The sequence below is a fragment of the Corythoichthys intestinalis genome, chromosome 1, assembly GCF_030265065.1.
Source record: "Corythoichthys intestinalis isolate RoL2023-P3 chromosome 1, ASM3026506v1, whole genome shotgun sequence".
NCBI lineage: Eukaryota > Metazoa > Chordata > Actinopteri > Syngnathiformes > Syngnathidae > Corythoichthys > Corythoichthys intestinalis.
The window spans coordinates 36,132,578-36,153,416 of NC_080395.1; the positions used below are offsets into that span (position 1 = coordinate 36,132,578).

A 20,839-nucleotide genomic window follows, 5' to 3' on the forward strand; every position below is an offset into this window, starting at 1 on the left:
GCTGTTTTTCTGCAAAGGGACCAGGACGACTGATCCGTGTAAAGGAAAGAATGAATGGGGCCATGTTGGTTGTATGTTGGTTTGTATACAGAGTCGTGGGGGAAAAGTACAAAAGAGAATAGAGAGACACCTAGTTTCGACCTGGTGATCTATTCAAGACGTTTCTCTTTTTTTCTTTTCTACATTTTACTTGACTTTTCATAGAAAAACCAACAGTTTGCGCTGGGCACAGGAATCTGGAGTGATGAGACACCAATTCCAAGTACGCTGTTTTTTAGTTCGTGTAGTGTATAATTCGCTATCCATTTTATAAATATTACAGATTATTTAACAGTTGTTTATAACAGCTGTATGAGATGTTATGTGCCATAAATTTTAAATGTGCACAAAGATATAAGCCCACCGACACAACCAAGGGCATAATAGGCCCCCGCCCCCCTAGCCCCCACACACGGAGCCAGGGCCGGAGTGGGACTCATTTTCGGCCCTGGAATTTCATGCCTCAGACCGGCCCACTCATTTAAAATTATGTCATTATGCATACACGTGTTAAGTTCAGTGTTCTCTAAAGCCGTGTACTGTAATTCTGTGTATTCCAATTCAGTGCAGGTCATGGTTGTTTAACAAGGTGGCTTTATTTTAACAAGTGCAACACAACATATTTTGAACAAATTTAAAAATGGATTTAAAAAAAAAACTATATTAAATGATACATTTGAAAAATAAATTAGGCCTGTCAAATGATTAAAATTTTTGATCGAGTTAATTACAGCTTAAAAATTAATCGTAATTAATCGCAATTCAAACCATCTATAAAATATGCCATATTTTTCTGTAAATTATTGTTGGAATGGAAAGATGAGACACAAGATGGATATATACATTCAACATAAGGTACATAAGGACTGTATTTGTTTATTATAACAATAAATCAACAAGATGGCATTAACATTATTAACATTCTGTTAAAGCGATCCATGGATAGAAAGACTTGTAGTTCTTAAAAGATAAATGTTAGTACAAGTTATAGAAATTTTATATTAAAACCCCTCTTAATGTTTTCGTTTTAATAAAATTTGTAAAATTTTCAATCAAAAAATAAACTAGTAGCCCGCCATTGTTGATGTCAATAATTACTTACACAATGCTCATGGGTGCTGAAGCCTATAAAATCAGTCGCACCCAAACGCCAGCGGAGGGCGGCAAAACTCCATAAAGCACAATTAACAAGTGGGCATGTCATTGTACTGTCATTTAAATCTGTCTGAGCAGGGCATGTGCGTTAATTGCGTCAAATATTTTAACGTGATTCATTAAAAAAATTAATTACCGCCCGTTAACGCGATAATTTTGGCAGCCCCAAAATAAATGAATAAATAAGACCTTTTCTGCAACATCAAATATTAACAAAATGAGTGCTTACAGATAAAACAAACATAGCAACATAACAATATGAAAAATAAAGAATACGTATTGCACATTGTAACAACTTCTAATGATACTATTATCCATTTTCCATTTCCACTTTAAAAACGCCACGTAATTGATTATATTAATTCTAATGTTCACTCGCTGAACGACATGGCAATCCTACCTTCCAGCTCTGCACCTGTGGTGTGTTCATTATGGCTAATGCTTGCTGCTACATATCCCTTGTGAGGTGCTACAAGAAGCCAAAGTTTCCACAATTACATATTGTCGTATCACACGGTGCAAGTTGCATTTTATTCGCCATCTGGCCTTACCACTTTCGTTGTAATCCTCTGTAGTTTGAGGCAGCAAGGTCGTTGCATGAAAAAAATTAGCTATTTTCGCGCATTTTGCCGATTCTTTCACGAGTGCTTTTCTCTTTTTAATTCTTATTTTTCAGCGCCACCCTTGCTCTTTTTAACTATCCGAGCACCGAGATAGCAGTAGTGTTGTAACGGTCGCGAACGATTCGTTCTTTTTGAACGAATTGTTTGGGTGAACGAGACCGAACTAATCACCATCTGCACTGATTCGTTCTATGAAGTTGGTGCTTGTTCACTGCGTGGGAGGGCGTTGAGCAAGCGGCAGCGTCTTCTGACATCGCACACGACCAATCAGACGCCAGCCTCATCGCGGGCAGGGGAGGGACCGGAAACAGAATCAGGGCGTATGTCACTCACTTCCACGTGTGGCCAATAAGCAGCCAGCGTGCAGGCAAGGGGGCAAGACTGAGTTTTGTCACTTCCCGTTCAGTGACTCGGTCCTCCGGTTCCTGACCTAGCTTGCTGCTAACGTGACTTTCCAGTAATGACTATGCGGTGAACGAATCAAAAAATGAAAGGAAAGGACTTTGTCACATATTTGTTAACGTGGAGCCTATCAAATGCAGCTCAAAAAGACAAAAACACCACACAAATCTAGCGAGCATGGTTTAGTGTACTACTTTTCTCAACAGACTCGGGACTACCTATTACGACATACTATCAAATTTACAGTAATTTAAAACACGGGTAGCTACGAGGCAAGCAAAAGCTGAGCTGCGGTCGCGTGACAGCAATGAAGGGGGCAAAGAACTGTCACGAAATGGAGGCTTCATGGCAGCGATATTTACCTCATATGTGCACAGAAAAAAAGAATAGTATGATCACCATAATACTGATTTGCAATGAAACGGTATATACATGTCCATTTTTCCCAAGTGTTTTTTTTTTTTTTTCCCCGTGTCAGGTGTTGGTTGGTTTGACAAATTATGTCAATCCGTCCATCATGTGATACTCAAGCGCCCCACAACAACGCACATGGGCACGGGAGATGTCGCAATATGTCTACATTTTTCTTAACAGACTAATGAGAGTAGAAAGGCGATATCGTAAAGAGCAAACAATTATTTCTCGTCAGCATTTGACGATCTGAGATGCGGGGACGACAGGGGAGCTGACCGGATTATTTTATTTATTAATACCAGTGCAAAACGTCAATACGATCACCATAATACTGATTTGCAATGAAACTGTATATACATGTCATTTTTTTCCGAGTGTTTTATTTTTTTCCCCGTGTCAGGTGTTGGTTGGTTTGACAAATTATGTCAATCCGTCCATCATGCACTACTCAAGCGCCCCAAAACAACGCACGCGGACACGGGATGTCGCAATATGTCTACATTTTTCTTAACAGACTAATAAGGGTAGAAAGGAGACATCGTAAAGAGCAAACAACCATTTCTCGTCAGCATTTGACGATATGAGATGCGGGGACGACAGGGGAGCTGACCGGATTATTTTATTTATTAATACCAGTGCAAAAATTCAATACGATCATCTTAATACTGATTTGCAATTAAACTGTCAAATATCAAAATGCAGTATTGTCTTTATTTCAGAGCAGCACATTCGAAAACTAGCTATTTACACTTATAGTTTTAACAACAGTGACTAAAAATAATAGTGATGAGCATGAAAACAAAAATACAACAGAGCGAGAGGTAAATATGATGTGTTGGTCGTTCCATTTAGAAATTAAACTTTCGATTTATTTTTATTTTCGTGACAGCAAGCATGCTGCGTTGGCTGGTAGCAGGCTAGCAGCAGCATTGTATATGTGATCGAGAACATGCTAAAGAAAGTCCGTGCGCCCCCGACCCCAAACCCCCACTCCTCCCACAAAAGGAAAATGTTTAACCGTGTCCTAAATCGAAATGCAAGCACGACCTATGATTTTGAGCCCATAGAACTAGGACAGACGACGCGAAAGTTCTCCCTCGCTTTTGCAGCAGCGGGAGGGAGGGAGACGAGGCTGTCTGTGAAAGCAGAATGATATTGCCTGTCACTCATTACTGAAACTACGACGAGTGGTCAATGTGCAAGAGAGGGAGGGACCAAGCAATGTCACTTCCCGTTCAGTTATACTGCGAAGCGGTCTTTGGTGATTCGTTCGGCAACGTCACTTCCCGTTCAGTAACCGAACGATTCATTTGGACGGGGAGGGAGATGAGGGGGGCGAACGATTCGTTGAACGATTCGTTTGAACGAATCTTTTTACTGAACGATCCGGAATGGATTCGTTTACTCAAGTGAACGACAGATCCCGTCACTAGATAGCAGCTAATTTGGCTCAATACAGACTACAATTAGGGGGCGGAGCTGCATGCTGTATTTTTCGTCTGCACACGTGAGGATGAGTCTGGAAAAAAAAATAATACTGTTTTTTTTTTTTTTTAAGACCGCCCACAGGGACAGCGGTAACAGAATGTAAGTTATACTCAGTGACACTGTCATAAATAAATACCAAACAAAAAATGATAACAGTGTAATTTTTTTTTTTTTTTTTAATAAAACGCGGACCGGCCCATCTGGCCGGCCGGCCCTTCTGGAATCATCCAGAAGCTCCCGATTAGTCACTCCGGGCCTGCACGGAGCCCTGATCTCAACATGATGCCGTCAATCTGGAATTAAGAGACAGACACAACTAAAATACCAATATGCAAGGAAAATATGTGCTCTCTCTCTCTCTCTGCTTCTCTGATGAGTACAGACTCTGTGTGTTTGTCGTTGTTTTTTATGGCACATTATCACGTGCGATCACGCGAAAGCTCACAAGGGGACGGAGTTTGTGCGCAGCCAGTATGATTTGCCATTTTTTGACGTACTGAGTGGCACACAGTCCACACAGAGCCGGCCCAGAACCGGAACAATCATGCATCTGGTGAATTTGGGCCCTTACACGGCTTTTTCCCCCCACCAGTTTTTGGTTTGTGTTTTCTCGACTGTTGCTTTGATACTTTTTGTTTTTTTGTTGAATAAAAGCAGGCCACAAATGCCAATACCCCTGCCTGCCTGTCCTCCTTTTGTCGTGATCGTTTACAATATATAGTTAGATATTACAGTTGAATTATATTTGAGACCTATATACGTAGATGTCACATTTTGAGCCATGTAGGCCACACTTGTATAACAAAAGTAAATTTTATTTATTTTTTATATTTTATTTGTTAAAACAATGTCTTACAATATTGTGGCCTACACGGCTCAAAATGTGATGCCCATGTATGTAGATGTCTTTTTTTTTTTTTATTACCAAGCATAGTCACTTGCCCTATCAAATGTTAAACGCAATGAACATAAAAAGTGGTTCGGAATAACAAAAAGATGCCACAAGAAGGCGCCAAAGTTCTATCTAATAAAAAAGTAGCACATTGGTACCCATTAAATATCTGGAAGTGACACATCCCAACTGAGAGACAAGCTGTGTATTTCAGGGAAAGTTTAGCCTTGAGTCTTTGCCACATATGCCCATACACAGAGGAGGGTCGTAACGTGTCACATTCACTCTGTTACATTTACTTGAGTAACCTTTTGAGAAAAATGTACTTCTTAGTTTTACCACACAACACTTTTTACTTGAGTAGATTTTTGAAGAAGAAACCCTACTCTTACTCCGTTACCTTGGCCTACACTATAATCTTTACATTTTTCCTCTTTATTCGACATATTGACTTTATTTTTGACAGCGATGCCGACAGTAGCGCTACCTGGTTCACCAATGAGATGTCGGAACAATAAACACGAGTTCCATTATACCATTCAGAGGTAACAATGTTTTTTTCTCCACTAGTGGGCATTCATGCTCGTTGGACGGGTAGTGGGTCACAGTGTTCTGGTCTAAATTTGATGATTTTTGTGTCATATTTTTGGCATAATATGGTTTTATAATCGGCTCAGCAACTCAGCATTTGCTACCGGCCGCAGAGAAATAATAAATAATTTGTTAACAACCGCAATCTGGCCTGTGCCGCTTGACTAATCTGAGTAGAGGTGTGTACGTCATCCTCTATTGGTTGGCCGCCATTATGGGGGTGTTTGCACACTTATATCGTCAGTCAATGTAAACAGTAACGTTAGCTGCTGTTGGCTGTGTGCTGTGGGTAGCAACGTCTTTGGACAGCTTTTTTTTTTACATGGAAAAGGCCACCTGCTGAGCCAGAAGAGGAGCGTACAACCAAGTCCATTCTGTGTAATATGTGGCTATAAGTAGGCAAACACTGCAACAAAAGTGAATGCACTGAGACCATGAGTGAGAGCCAGTAAACCTTTCACGATTGGAAAAGAACTCATTAGGCCTGCGACCAAGGATATTTATCCTCAGTTTTAGGACAAGGTCGCTGTTTAAAAAAGGTTGATTCAGCGTATGGTGAGTTACATTTTCCCTGTACGTTATGTTCGTTTTTAGACCCGTCGTGTTATTTGATATTTACTGTAATTTTCTGCCACACATGGCCAGTCCGTGAAAAAAAGGCCCATGTGACATCGGTTTGTGGTGCAAAAAAGGTTGGGGACCACAGGGCAACAGTACAGAATTTATAATAGATAAGGTCATAAAGATGAAGTTGTGCTGAGAAAGAAAAATACATTTTTAAAACAATAATCAGACATTTTAAGCAGTTACTCACAATGTTACTCATTACTTGAGTATTCTTTTCAACGAAAACTTTTTTACTTGTACTTCGGTAAATTTTTGGATAACTATTTTTACTCTTACTTGAGTAAAATTTTGGCCGACTCTACCCACCTCTGCTCATACAAGATTTTGAAAAACCAGGCCATTTACTTTAAATGGTGATGTTATAAAATGAGTTTAAAATTTCATTTTAGTTTTTTGGAGATCATAGTTCATTCATATAGTTTAGATTGCAACGAATAATATAAGCAATATTCAAGGGGCTAAATTAGATTTTTTTTTTTTTTTTGCATTTTTTGTTTGGTCCTTATTTTTGTCCATTGAGTTCATCTTGCTTTATTATTAACATCAACCTACAGGCACTTTAGTCATATTGAACTGTATTGTACATTATATTTCAATACTGGATATTAATTTTTTTTTGGGTTCATTGGTCATCATAACACTTGTCTAGTCACTTTCTCATTGGCTGCTGTTGACTGTTAGAGAAGCCCAATCCATTTGAATTGAATGGTCTCTACCGGGGTTGACTCAGGACACGCTGAGGAGACTACGTCTCACGGATAGCCTGGATGAAGTTGCTCGGGAGAGGGAAGTCTGGCTTTCCCTCCCTAAGCTGCACCCCCGTGACCTCTAGAGGATGGATGGATCACTACGACCCCTCCAAGTGCAATTTTGATTTAAAATCCATTTCCATCAATGACAGTGAATGAGTTAATACTGTACGGTCTATACAAGTGTGTCAGCAAATCTTCAAATTTTCAGATATGATCTCAATGATAACAGAGAAAAAAAATCACTGATGACAGCGCATCTGTTGTTTGCTTTACTATAAAGCACAAAGCAAGCTAAAAAATCTGCTCCTGTTTTTTTTTTGTTTTTAACTACAGAATGAGATTTGAGCATCATGACATCCAAAACCATTAACTACAGCCCCTTGTATGTGCATAAAAGGCATTTTAATTTTTACCACACAATTACTTTAAGTTGATTATTAGATGTTTTGTCATTTGAAAACTTTGACATGTGCTGTCACATATTCACACACATGCACTCGCAAAAAGGCCGATTGAAATGTGACAAAGAGATCAGAGAAACGGGCAGAAATAATAGAATCTTCATCCCAAGTAATCCATATTCATTCTTCTCATTCTTCCCTCACTGCACGTCACGCTTCCCTCTATCCAACATTCAAATGAGTTGTCTTTTCTCCCTTGTTAGACACACACCCACACAAAGGCACCAGCACTCACTCTCCACGTCTCTCAAGCGCACATACACATGGACATACTCTTTCTTGGATACTTTCTGCCCCGTTGCACCCGTGATGGCAAATTGAGCGCCTCCCATCTCTCTTTCTCTCACTCAACCCTCTCTTGTGACTCCTCTCATCTTTGTGCCATGTTCACCCCCAGCACCAATTGTTTTCCTACCTACAGTGTCTATCTGTCTGTCTGTCTGTCTATCTCATCGTTCTTCATCCTTTTCTCCCTGGTTGTCTGTCGCGATCCTATTAGTGGAAGATGGAGGTGTGATCATGGTTCCTCTGCGCTAACAGGGAGCGTGCTGCCACGGATGACAAATACGGCACACACTCACGTACACGCCACGCAGGGACAAACCACTTGGTAGATTTCATCACTGCTCGTAATTATGATCCTGTCAAGTCCACAACGTGGCAATCCATAACAAGGCGCACATGCATATTCTGTTACGTACCCTCACTCATATACTCAAATAGTACACATATTAAAAACAACTCTTGACAATGTCAAAAAGTCAAATGCAAGTCAGTGGTTGTAAAATAAAAGCGGTAAAAGAAGAAATTAGACAGGAATCAACAAAATAAATAGTCCGGTGGCCCAGCTAATGTCCCTTATTGTCGACCCCTGTTAAGAGAACATAAATATACCAAAGAAGTCTTTGAATCCACTTTAAAGTATGCATCAACCATATTGACTATTGGTCATATTTTCTTGCTGGCCAAAATTGACACCCCTGCGATTCTGTCAGATAGTGCTCAATTTCTCCCAGAAAATGATTGCAGTCACAAATGCTTTGGTAGTAATATCTTCATTTATTTTGCTTGCAAGATGAAAAAACATTAAAGACAATGGGGAAAAAAACATGATTTTACACAAAACTCCAAAAATGGGCCGGACAAAAGTATTGGCACGCTCAGCCTAATACTTGCTAGCACAACCTTTAGACAAAATAACTGGGTACAACCGCTTCCCGTATTCCTCAATGAGTTTCTTACAATGCTCTGATGGAATTTTAGACCATTCTTCTTTGACCAAAAACTCCAGGTCTCTGAGATATGAAGGGTAACTTCTCCAAACTGCCATTTTCAGATCTCTCCACAGGTGTTCTATGGGATTGAGATCTGGACTTATTGCTGGCCATTTTAGAAGTCTCCAGTGCTTTCTCTCAAACCATTTTCTAATGCTTTTTGAAGTGTGTTTTGGGTCATTGTCCTGCTGGAAGACCTATGACCTCTGAGGGAGACCCAGCTTTCTCACACTGGGCCCTACATTATGCTGCAAAATTTGTTGGTAGTCTTCAGACTTTATAATGCCATGCACACGGTCAAGCAGTCCAGTGCCTGAGGTAGCAAAGCAACCCTAAAACATCAGGGAACCTCCGCCATGTTTGACTGTGGGCACCGTGTTCTTTTCTTTGAAGGCCTCGTTTTTCCCCCCTATAAACTATATGATGATGTCTTTTCCCAAAAAGCTCTACTTTTGTCTCATCTGACCAGAGAACATTCATCCAAAACATTTTTGGCTTCGTCGGGTAAGTTTTGGCAAACTACAGCCTGGCTTTTTAATGTCTCTGGGTCAAAAGGGGGGTCTTCCTGAGTATCCCACTATAGAGTCGCTTTTCATTCAGACACCGACAGATAATACGAGTTGACACTGTTGTACCCTCGGACAGCAGGACAGCTTTAACTTGTTTGGATGTTAGTCAAGGTTTTTTATCCACCATCCGCACAATGTTTTGTTGAAATCTCTTGTCAATTTTTCTTTTCCATCTACACCTAGGGACAACAGTCACAGTGACATGGGCTTTACACTTATTGATGACACTGCGCACGGTAGACACAGGAACATTCAGTTCTTTGGAGATGGACTTGTAGCCTTGAGATTGCCCATGCTTTCTCACAATTTTTCTTCTCAAGTACTCAGACAGTTTTTGCTCTTTCTTTTCTCAATGCTCAATGTTGTACACACAAGGACACAGGACAGAGGTTGAGTCAACTTTAATCCATTTTAACTGGTTGCAAGTGTGATTTAGTTATTGCCACCACCTGCAATGTACCACAGGTAAGTAGCAGGTGATGTTAATTACACAAATTAGAGAAGCATCACATGATTTTTCAAAGGGTGCCAATACTTTTGTCTGGGCCGTTTTTGGAGTTTTGTGTAAAATGGTAATGATTTAAATTTTTTCCATTCTCTTTTGTGTTTTTTTTTTCATTGCAAGCAAAATAAATGAAGATATTACTACCATAACATTTCTAATTGCAATCATTTTCTGTGAGAAATTAAGCATTATCTGAAAGAATTGCAGGGGTGCCAATACTTTTGGCCAGCATTGTATATTGCCCTCATTTTTGTGTTTTACGTGGTCAATAGCATCTACAGTACGTGCATTTGCACCAATTTGTGAGCACTACATCTCAGTCTCCAGTGTTTACACACTATGTGTCAAGCACCCTCTCATAGACCCTCACAATGTTACCCAACACCTAACCTCCACCCTGATGGGCCTGTTTTTTAGGCCACCATATTAAAATTTTCTATGCAAGTGTGGCTTAGATAAGCACAAGTATGATGGCCACTTATGTGGACGGCAGGGCTCAATGATAATTGTATATATTTTTCATTAGTGATCATAATTGTATTTATTAAATATTTAATAATCAGTTATGATTAAAACAAAATTAATGAAATTTAAAATGGATTAAAACAGAAATATGCCCCAATATGACACTGAAGTTTATAATTTCAGTCTCATGCATGATTGTGAATCTGCTCTCGTTCCCACTCACTCCCATAACACGATCCTCTAGTAACAAACAAGCTTGTTTACTCATCCTACCAGTCACTAATCTTAATTTCCTCTTCCAAACTATCTGCCTCTCTTGTTGCAACTCCTTGTTACTTCTCCATCTTTAGTCTCTCTTGAACACACACACCCACAAATGTCTCCCTCTTTCCCTGCCTTGTCTCTCCAAAGTCGCTCATGCACAACTAAGCCAGGGGTTTGAGTCCCAATGAGAGTGGTTAGGGCAATCAGTGCTTTTCACACCCTCTGATGTTCTTAAAAGGTGGAGGGATCAGGCGCCCCTGTTGTACCACTGCATCTCACACTCTCAGACACGCACACACACGCTTAGACAAACTAACTCCTACAAAAACAAATTGAGTATGTACGCGCTTATTCCACATATACTTTGACAGACTGACAAATTCACACTTTTTTTTCTCACAACATGAAAGTCCAACACAGCAAAATTGATAGAAGCCACAGTTCACCAGCTCAGAAATTATGGAGATGGTACTGTTCTGCATTTGGATTAAAACACAAATAAACAAAATAAAAATTGGCTTGTCACGATCAGTATACTGTATACAGTGAGGAAAATAAGTATTTGAACACCTGAGAAAATCAATGTAATTATTTGGAACATTAGCCTTTGATTACAATTACAGAGGTCAAATGTTTCCTGTAACTTTTCACCAGTTTTGCACACACAACAGCGGGGATTTTGCACCACTGCTCCACACAGATCTTCTCTTGATCAAACAGGTCTCTGGGCTGTCACTGACAAACACAGAGTTTGAGCTTCCTCCAAAGATTTTCTATTGGGTTTAGTTCTGGAGACAGGCTAGGCCCCTCTGGAATCTTGATATGCTTTTTACGAAGCCGCTCCTTGGTAATTCTGGCTGTGTGCTTCAGGTCATTGTCATGTTGGAAGACCCAGCCACGACCCATCTTCAATGCTCTGACTGAGGGAAGGAGGTTGTTCCCCAAAATCTCACAATACATGTCCTTGATCATCCATTCCTTAATACAGTGCAGTCGTCTAGTCCTATATGCAGAAAAACACCCCCAAAGCATGATGCTACCACCCCATGCTTCACCGTAAGTATAGTGTTCTTGGGATGGTACTCATCATTCTTCTTCCTTCAAAGACTATGAGTAAAATTAAGACCAAAAAATTCCGTTTTAATCTCATATGACCACATGACTTTCTCCCATTACTCCTCTGGATAATCAAATTAGTCATTGGCAAACATAAAACGGGCCAGGACATGTGCTGGTTTAAGCAGGGGAACCTTCCTTTCCATGCATGATTTTAAACCATGACGTCTTAGTGTATTACCAACTGTAACCCCGGCTCCTTTCAGTTCATTGACCACCTCCTCCTGTGTAGTTCTTGGCTGATTCCTCACCAGTCATAGGATCACTCTGAGACCCTACGAAGTAGATCTTGCATGGAGCCCCAGTCCGAGGGAGATTGACAGTCATGTTTAAATGGTAAATGGCTATGCCCAAAGTGCTTTACATTAGCACACATTTACCCTTTCACGCACACATTCACACACCAATGGTGCTGCTGCCATGCAAGGCGCTGCCAAGCCATTGGGGGCAAATTAGGGTTCAGTGCCTTGTTCAAGGGCACTTCGACAGTGGGCAGTCGTGGCCAGGAATTGAACAGCTGACCATTCGGTCCAAGGACAACTCCAGCTACCAACTGGGCCACAGCCGCGCGTAGCTTATTACATTTTCTAATAATTGCGCCAAAGGTGGATCTTATATCACCAAGCTGCTTGGCAATTGCACCGCAACCCTTTCCAGCCTTGAAGACGTCTGCAGTTCTGTCTTTAAACAGCTCTTTGGTCTTGACCATATTAGTAATTGGAGTCTTCCTAATTGTATGGGGTGGACAGGTGTTTATATGCAGCTGACCGCCTCAAACAGGTCAAAAAGTCAGACTCCACTCTACCTCCACTCCACTTATTTGTTGGACTTTTTAAAGGCGACTAAAAGGTCTTTGTGTTTCACAATTCTAGCTGATAGACAGGTGTTCAAATACTTATTGCAGCAGTATAATACAAATAAATTGTTAAAAGAATCATTCACTGTGATTTCTGGATTTTTTTCCTTTCGAATGGACAAGCACCTATCATAAAAATTTCAAACCCGCCCATCATTTCTAAGTGGGAGAACTCTCTAAATCGTAGGGTGTTACTTATTTAATGTGGTGGTCCTAGCCCACACTCCCCTCTACTGGCTTTTATTGTTGTTACACTTCCTGTTTTTGTGTGGCATGAGTTCAACCTTGGCAGGATGGGTGTGGCAGACCTGGGAGTGCTTATAAGGCACGGCCTGGGCAGCAAGCAGGTGCCAGATGATTCCGCCAGTCACCATTGGTACATCGGCCAACTACGCTTGTAGTTTTTGACGATCGTTCATTGAACTCTTGACTAATCTTGTTTTTTGCCATCAGGACACCCACCCTCCAAGCCCTCACAGCCACAGCCACAGCCATAGCCGTTGTTCAATAAAAACGCTTCACTCCACTTCCGTTTCCTGGTCGCACTTTGGGCCGCATTGACTTTTCCAACTTTGCCGCAACAATTTAATACTTAAATTAATACTTATTTTCCTCACTGTATCACTGTACATAAACTGAACAATTTTTTTTCCAGGCACGATAAATTTCCTGTCATCAACATTACTTTATAAGCCATAAGCAAACTAGCTTTCTGCTGGAGGCAGAATAATGGTGTACTATGCTGCATACATTATGGCATCTGGAAGTTTGAAAAATCTAGGCCAAAACCCATGCAAAACAGAACTTGTAAACTCCACACAAACACGCATAATGGAGATTTTACTCTGGAACCTCAGAACGTAGTGCAAAATGTATCATGCACGGAAAAAAAAAATCTCCCCATGTTTAGATTAGTATGTCCCAATCACATTTTTGCACGTGAGTCCAAGTGAACAAAGCTATCTCAACATTAAAGCCATATAAAAGGCTTTTTAAAAAAGCAATTTTTAATTTATTTTTTAATGTCTATTTTTTGCCAATCAGTTGTGCAGCACAAAACAAGGTTGCAAACAAATTACATGGAACAAAGTTGGTCAGCCAATGTGATAAATTAAGCTTAGTTGTGATTTCCTCACTGGACATTTCACTTTGTTCTGCTAAGTTTGCTTCAGTAATGTAAATATATAGTATGAAAAGTACTGTATTTGTATTTGTTTGCAATATCCTTATAACTCTGGACTATTTTGTTGCTCATAGCCCTTAATTCATCCTCACCCATTAACAATTATAAACATCCAATCCATTTCAACTGGGAAGGCTGGCATTGAGTGATCATGTTTCACTGTCAGTTATGGTGACAAACGTCCAATACAATTTGACTGGGCGGACTGACAATGATCCTTTGATAGCTGCCAATCCACTCAGTCAAAATGGATTGGACATCTATCGCCGTCAATGGCAGCCAGCGAGTTAATATTTAAAAATATGAATAAATAAATGTTAAAAACCCGACCCCCGATTCCGATCCTATGCAAATTATGTGATTGGGCCCGATTTCCAGAGTTGGGTAGAGTAACCAAAAATTGTACTCAAGTAAGCGTAGTGTTACTTCAAAGTAATATTACTTAAGTAAAAGTGAAAGTAGTCATTCAAAAAATGTACTCAAGTAAAAGTAAAAAAGTATTTGGTGAAAAGAATACTCAAGTAATGAGTAACATTGTGAGTAACTGCTTACAAATTTGTTTGATTTTTTTTTTCTCAGCATAAAGTTATCTATATGAACTGTTGTTACAATGATACCGTACAATAACACAGTACATATCCACATTAAGCCAAATAAATACAAAAAAAAAAAAAAAAAAATCCTTGAATTCTGGCGAGAGAAAAAAATGACAGAAATGAAGCATTATTCATCCAAAGAGCATGAGTGCCCTCTAGTGGAGAAAACAGTTCCTAGTTTGAATAGTGAATAGTTCCTTCATGGTAACAAAAGGATCATATATCCGGTTTTCTGTGGTCAAGCAGTTCCAAATAAAGACTGTGAGAGAGGTTCAAATCTGCACTTTAAGGTCATGTTGAGGGCAGCGCTCTATTTCAAATACGTCATTTTTTACGGAGCTTTAAAGACGGCATGTGATTGAACAGGCTGGCGTGATCATAGAAAGGCAAGGTTATGTCTGATTGGTATAATGGAGTCATGTGATTATTGTTGCGAAGTCTCATTAGTGAAATTGGTAGAGCTCTTCTTGGCATCGCTGGCAAAAAAAAAAAAAAAAAAAGAAATCTAATATGAAGAATAAAGAGGAAAAATGTAGCCCAGTGCAGCCCAAAGTAGCGGAGTAGGAGTAGCGTGTTTTTTTCCACACGAATCTACTCAAGTAAAAGCAAAATGTATGGCTTAGTAAAACTTCTCTTAGAGGTAAATTTTTCTCAGAAAGTTACTCAAATAAATTAGTGCTGTCAAATTTATCGCGTTAACGGGCAGTAATTAATTTTTTTGAATTAATCACGTTAAAATATTTGACGCATTTAACACATGCGCGGAATGACCCGCTCATGCATTGCCTCAAACAGATTACAATGACGCCGCTTTTTGCACATTGAAAGCTAAGAGGCAGAGAAAGGCGAGTGGACACAGGCGTTCATTGGACCGCCCTGTTTATTGGCATATGCTTCGGCAACTCCTTTACAACAAACATAAGTATCATTTAGTGAAAGCACAACAAAAATAATATTCCTATCTGAAAAAAAAAAAAAAAAAAAAAGCGCTTCAATCTGTATTAATGAGGCCCTATTCTCACACAGTTAAACAAAAATGCAGAGAACTGGCATTCCTACTCAAAATAGCTATGCAAAATACACATAAAACTTACTCAGACTTTGGTCAAACTCTATTCAAACATTTCGTTTAGGTCAACAAATACACTGGATGGCAAGATTTAGTCACAATATACAAACTATCAGAGGTCTCGTACATTGTGAAGCCAACGCTCAAATGAACGTGAATCACAATAGGACCAGTCTAAAAATATAAAAAAAATAAAAATAAAAAAAAATTGGGGCGCTACAGCGTCAGCGGAGAGACAAAACACACTCATTGGCGTGATTTTCTAAGTCATTTAAAACTCGCCATTGACACCTTATGGTGTATTTCAATCACTACCTTACGTAGTTAGACAATATGGAAGAACGGCAGGTAACCCATGTGACGTCACCGCTCGGCGACGTCGACAATGGCGAGCTACCAGTTTTTTATTTTGATTGAAAATTTTACAAATTTTATTAAAATGAAAACATTAAGAGGGGTTTTAATTAGTGCTGTCAAATGATTAAAAAATTTAATCTAGTTAATCATATGTCAACTGTGTGATTAATCATGATTAATCACATTTCCCTTGGGATGAATAAAGTTGCTCTTCAGGAAAAAAAAATCTAGGAAAATACTATAATTGACTTTAAAAAAAATTCAGATGAAATGTATGATGTATGAATTAATTAATACTTAACCAAATAGTTTTAAAATTGTATTTAACAACTCAGCTCGTATAAAATTAAATAAATTGTCAGTATTATACAGAAAAGAGTTTAACAGATTAAAGTGCCTCAGACTAACAAGTACCGTTTGGCATATTGCCCAAAATTAACTGCCAACTTAAAGAGCAGACAAGCACAATACAGTAACGATAGCTAGTGTTTCAAAAAATTGTGTAAACAACTTGTCTGTTAAATTAAACATTTCACACAAATGAAGCATTTGCAGTTTTACACTAAATGGCCTGAAAGCTGTGAGATTTAAAAAAAAAAAAAAAAAAATTGTCAATTTTCACACACTTAACTGAAAATCATTACACTAAAATGTGTGTAAAGGTGTTTAGAAACACTGCTTAAGTTAGCCAGTCATACCCTTTTTTTGTTCAGTGGTCTCCTGTCAGTGCAACAAACGAAAATCTGGCTAGTTGCTCCACCTTCGTTGCTTTTTCATTTTCAAAAACTTCATGAATTTTTGTGGAAATAGTTGCCCGTGAAGGTGTTCTGTATGTTGGGTAGCCCGATGCTATCTGGATGAGATTTTCAAAGCCCTTGTCTTCGACTAAGTTAATGGGTCTACAGTCTCTGGCTACCCATCTAGCGATAGCAGTAGTCAACCTACTTGTTGTCCTTTAGTTGACAAGTCCGAGTCCGCACTCTGCCAGTGTAGCTTGATGACTGCGGCTTGTTTTTGCGGTGTTAGCGTCATTGCCGACACTAGCGAAGATATGCTTTGCCCGAAGGTGGTACTTTAGGCTGGTTGTGCCCGAAGGTGGTACTTTAGGCTGGTTGTGCTTCGATGGAAGGACAGTTCATCACAGCAGTATGTGCACACGACTTTTGTTTTATCCAGATTTCCATTAGGGAGCTTTTAAAAAGTCCTTGGTCATCATCCTCACTCATCGTGGCTGGCTGCATTTTGTCCCGCATTGCCGCGCGGAGAATGTAAACATCACCGTGTGGGACTACGGGAGGCAGTTATGGCCAAACTTAGTGTGAACGGTAAATTGTGTAATTTTTTTTTAATGCGTTAATATTTCCAGATAAATCATGGTTGTTAACGCATTATTGTTGACAGGCCTAGTTTTAATATAAAATTACAATAACTTGTACTAACATTTATGTTTTAAGAACTAATAGTCTTTCTATCCGTGGATCCCTTTAACAGAAAGAATGTCAATAATGTTAATGTCATCTTGTGGATTTATTGTTATAATAAACAAATACAGTACTTATGTACCGTATGTTGAATGTATATATCCGTCTTGTGTCTTATCTTTCCCTTCCAACAATAATTTACAGAAAAATATGGCATATTTTAGAGATGGTTTGAATTACATTTAATTACGATTAATAATTTTTAAGCTGTGATTAACACGATTAAAAAATTTAATCGTTTGACAGACCTAAAATAAATGTAACGGAGTACATGTAGCACGCTACTACCCACCTCTGCTGACTTCCGATCACATGATCAGATCCAGCACATCACTAATTTAGGAGACATTTTACTGCGTTTGTAGAATGACGTTTAAGTTTTACTGTATAAAGAAAATATCGCTTAGAATTACCGGAATTTCTGGACTACAAGGTGAGGGAAAAATGCAAGAAAATTATTTGTTATTGTATAGGCCACACTGGACTATAAGCCACAAGTGCCCAGGTTGTAATATGGGATATTTAAACCAACAAATTTGCAATTCGTTATCCTTTAAGCATCCATCCATAAGTTAGCCGTAATTGACAAGCCGCAGTTTTCAAAGTGGAGGTAAAAACTAGCAGTGTATAGTCTGAAAATTATTGTATCGATTATGTATACTGTATTGTATTGTATAAATATCAGCACTGGGGAAACATGTAAGCGTCTCACTCATTATAATCCCGCAAAGAGCAGCGTAGCTATCAATTGACATCATCATGGACAACACTGTTTCTTTTTGCACCAAAGTCACCAAAACACACAAACACAGGCACAAAGTTCAGGGAGATAAACTCACTCCACCACATTATCAAAACTAGCTTAGCCCTCACTATGAGAAGGCGAATAAGCATTTGAAAAGTAAACACCGTTTTACCTTGGTCACATTTTCTTCGCTTGCCATAACTTACTTCCACTCTCCTATCATCTCTTCATCAAGCCATCCTCTCACTCACTGCAGCCTTAGCCAAGCAGGCCTTGATGAGTGGAGGCTCTTAGTCACATTGAGGTCAGTCTACGCACACACACACCAAAGGCGAGGGTCATCCTGGCAGGGTTACGCCGCACAAAGTCAGCTCCCCATAATGTGGCTGCTGTCGCCTGCATCACACCCTCATGATCCAATTAGGAGCCTCCCGTCCTCCAATCAGCTGCCGTGGCAACCGGCGGGCAGACGAGCAGGCAGAGGCAAGCGGGCAGCGCCAATCTCATAAGTGCTTTTAAGGGATTAGAAGGTGGCGGAAAGTGGGGTGGGTAAGCGAGGGAGGGCGCGAGGGAGGGGCACACCTCTCTCTTGCTCAAATTATTGTCGGACTTCCAAATACGAGTGGGAGGAGAATGGAGCAAGGGGGAGGTTGGAAATTAGCCACAGATTGAAATGGAAAGAAGAGACGATGGGACGGCTTGGTCAATTAAGAGAAAATATATTTTCCAACTCTTTACCTCTGCAACTTGATGACAGAACCAGATAAGGTATCAAAGAGTGAAACTTCTAAAAGAGCAGCTAAAAGGGAAAAAGAAGTTGAAAACATCACAATTAGAGCTTAGTGTTTGCTTTAAGTGCCACACTGAGGAGTTTGTTTACGTAAGGAACAGCGGGTCTGACTCACAGTTCTGAGGTTTGAATCATAACTTTTTTTTGTAATAGTAATTTATTATCAATTTTATAGGTGTGGCATGGCTCATGACTAGCGTAGTTGTTACCCCAACTCAGAGGCTGTGGGTTTAATTCCCCACTCTGTTGACCTCGCCGAGATAACATTTAGCAAGATACTGCATCACAAGTTGCTCCTGATGCTGCATCGTCATTCGGTAAAGGAGGATATAATATCAAAGCGCTTTGAGTGCTTTGAAGGTGGAAAGACGCTAACAAGTGTTACTCCATTTACCATTTTCAAAAGCATGCATGTTAAATTCATTCCGTGTCGATAACTATCCCTATATGCACTAGGGCTGTCCCAAATGACTAATTTTCTCCCGATTAGTCAGCCGACTACTTTTTACGATTAGTCGTCTAATCTAATAATTTTTTGTATATTTTTTTTTTTTTTTTACTAATTTAGAAATGAAATTTTTGTTGACGCTTATCAATTCACAAAAACATTTTGGAACACTTGAATTCTTTATTAAAGTACAAATAAACACGTAAATAACAATAATAAATCACAAATAAACAATGAGTTCAAATGCGGATAGCATTTACTAGTGCAAAAGAATGGAATGTAAACAGATTCAGAACACTGACTTCGCCTTTCCAACATGATTTAAAATAATTCTTAAAAAAAAATACCTAGCCCTAATAGTACTTAGAGGTGTACGAAATTTCCGATTCTTAGATTATTCGCGATTCGGCCGTGGAAGATTCGAGAACGATTCACAAACATCCAAATTCCAATTATTGAAATATGTCAGGTAAAGCGGAACTAAAACACAGTCAGCGCAATCTTCGGGATGCAATGAGGAACGGACCGCATTGCGTCCCGAGAGTAAACATCATGCTTGTCATTATCCATCTAATGACAATGCTCAACTCACGGCTCTGGCTCAACTCATGCCGCTAGATAAAAAAACAATAATACCTGACTGCTGGCGACAGCCGCTACAAGCTACCTCCATATCATGTTCCGGTAGATAATAGATATCATATGTATACAGAACTAGTTACAAAATGACAGACTCAATGGCGTTAGCAGCACATGTATTGAAACTAGATGCAAAATGACAGACTTGACGGCGTTGGTAAACAGCCGCCATCTTAAAACAGGAGACTTCTCTAGAAGGCTGTGTTGTAGCGAATTTTATTAACTTTTTATCTAAAATACTCCTACATCGGCAAAATCTTAACTTGAAACTATCTTTAATACAGTTTTAAAACTTTCACATGAAATAAAAAAGTAGACAGAAGGGAAATTATGGAATAATGGGAGCAATTTAAACAACTTTAACGGTTGATTCGCAACATTAATTAAATGTAGTTTAAAGCTGCTGATACAGAATGGGGACTTGAATATTTTATTTACTGTTTTGAACTATTAACTTGATACTGAAATAGTCGTTTATTTAAGCCTGAGAAGCTTTTTGTACAATTTTTGTAACTAATGTAAAAAACATTGAAAGCAGCTAATAACTTGGGGGGTTTGTGGGTGTCATCAATAATCGATTTATAATCGAATCGTTAGGTGCCCAAAAATTCCCACCTCTAATAGTACTATATATAATCGTAATAGTAATTATTCATTGCCAATCAGATTTTTCATAAAGGGTGTATTTTAAAGCTATTCCTAGTGTAGAATCTCAATTCTGAAGTAGGTGGGATTAACTCCAGAAATCGTTATTTATATGACGAACATGACATGCTTTTATTTTAAAATGTTCACCGGAAGTACGTTCGCTAAACAGCTAACTTAAGCTTTACACTATGCAAATAAAAAGCACTTTTTGTCAGTGCGTGTGGTGTAGATTATAGATAATATACATTATTATAGTTTTGGAGAAGACTTCCAACGTGATATAGCAGGGTAAAGTAGTTTAAAGTGTTTAATATAGATGTGTTTTCTTATTTTGTATGTCTCAACTTTAATTTTTCAGCGTGTTGATGAGAGATCGGAACTGGAGTCTCA

The 20,839-nt window shown here is 39.1% G+C and overlaps 1 protein-coding gene across 3 annotated transcripts in view; it reads right to left on the minus strand.

Moving 5' to 3' along the window:
- The window catches only part of esrrga (estrogen-related receptor gamma a), a 261,249-nt gene that overhangs the window by 172,416 nt on the left and 67,994 nt on the right, over positions 1-20,839 (minus strand). The window contains exon 1 of one of the 3 annotated variants that reach the window (XM_057851920.1): positions 18,131-18,384. The exons of 1 other annotated variant lie outside the window; for it this stretch is intronic. In XM_057851920.1, coding sequence (XP_057707903.1) covers positions 18,131-18,147 — 17 coding nt within the window. In that variant the 5' untranslated portion in view covers positions 18,148-18,384. Of the gene's footprint in view, positions 1-18,096; positions 18,385-20,839 lie in introns of those variants that run through there. One more of the 3 variants, XM_057851940.1, reaches the window with a different exon arrangement.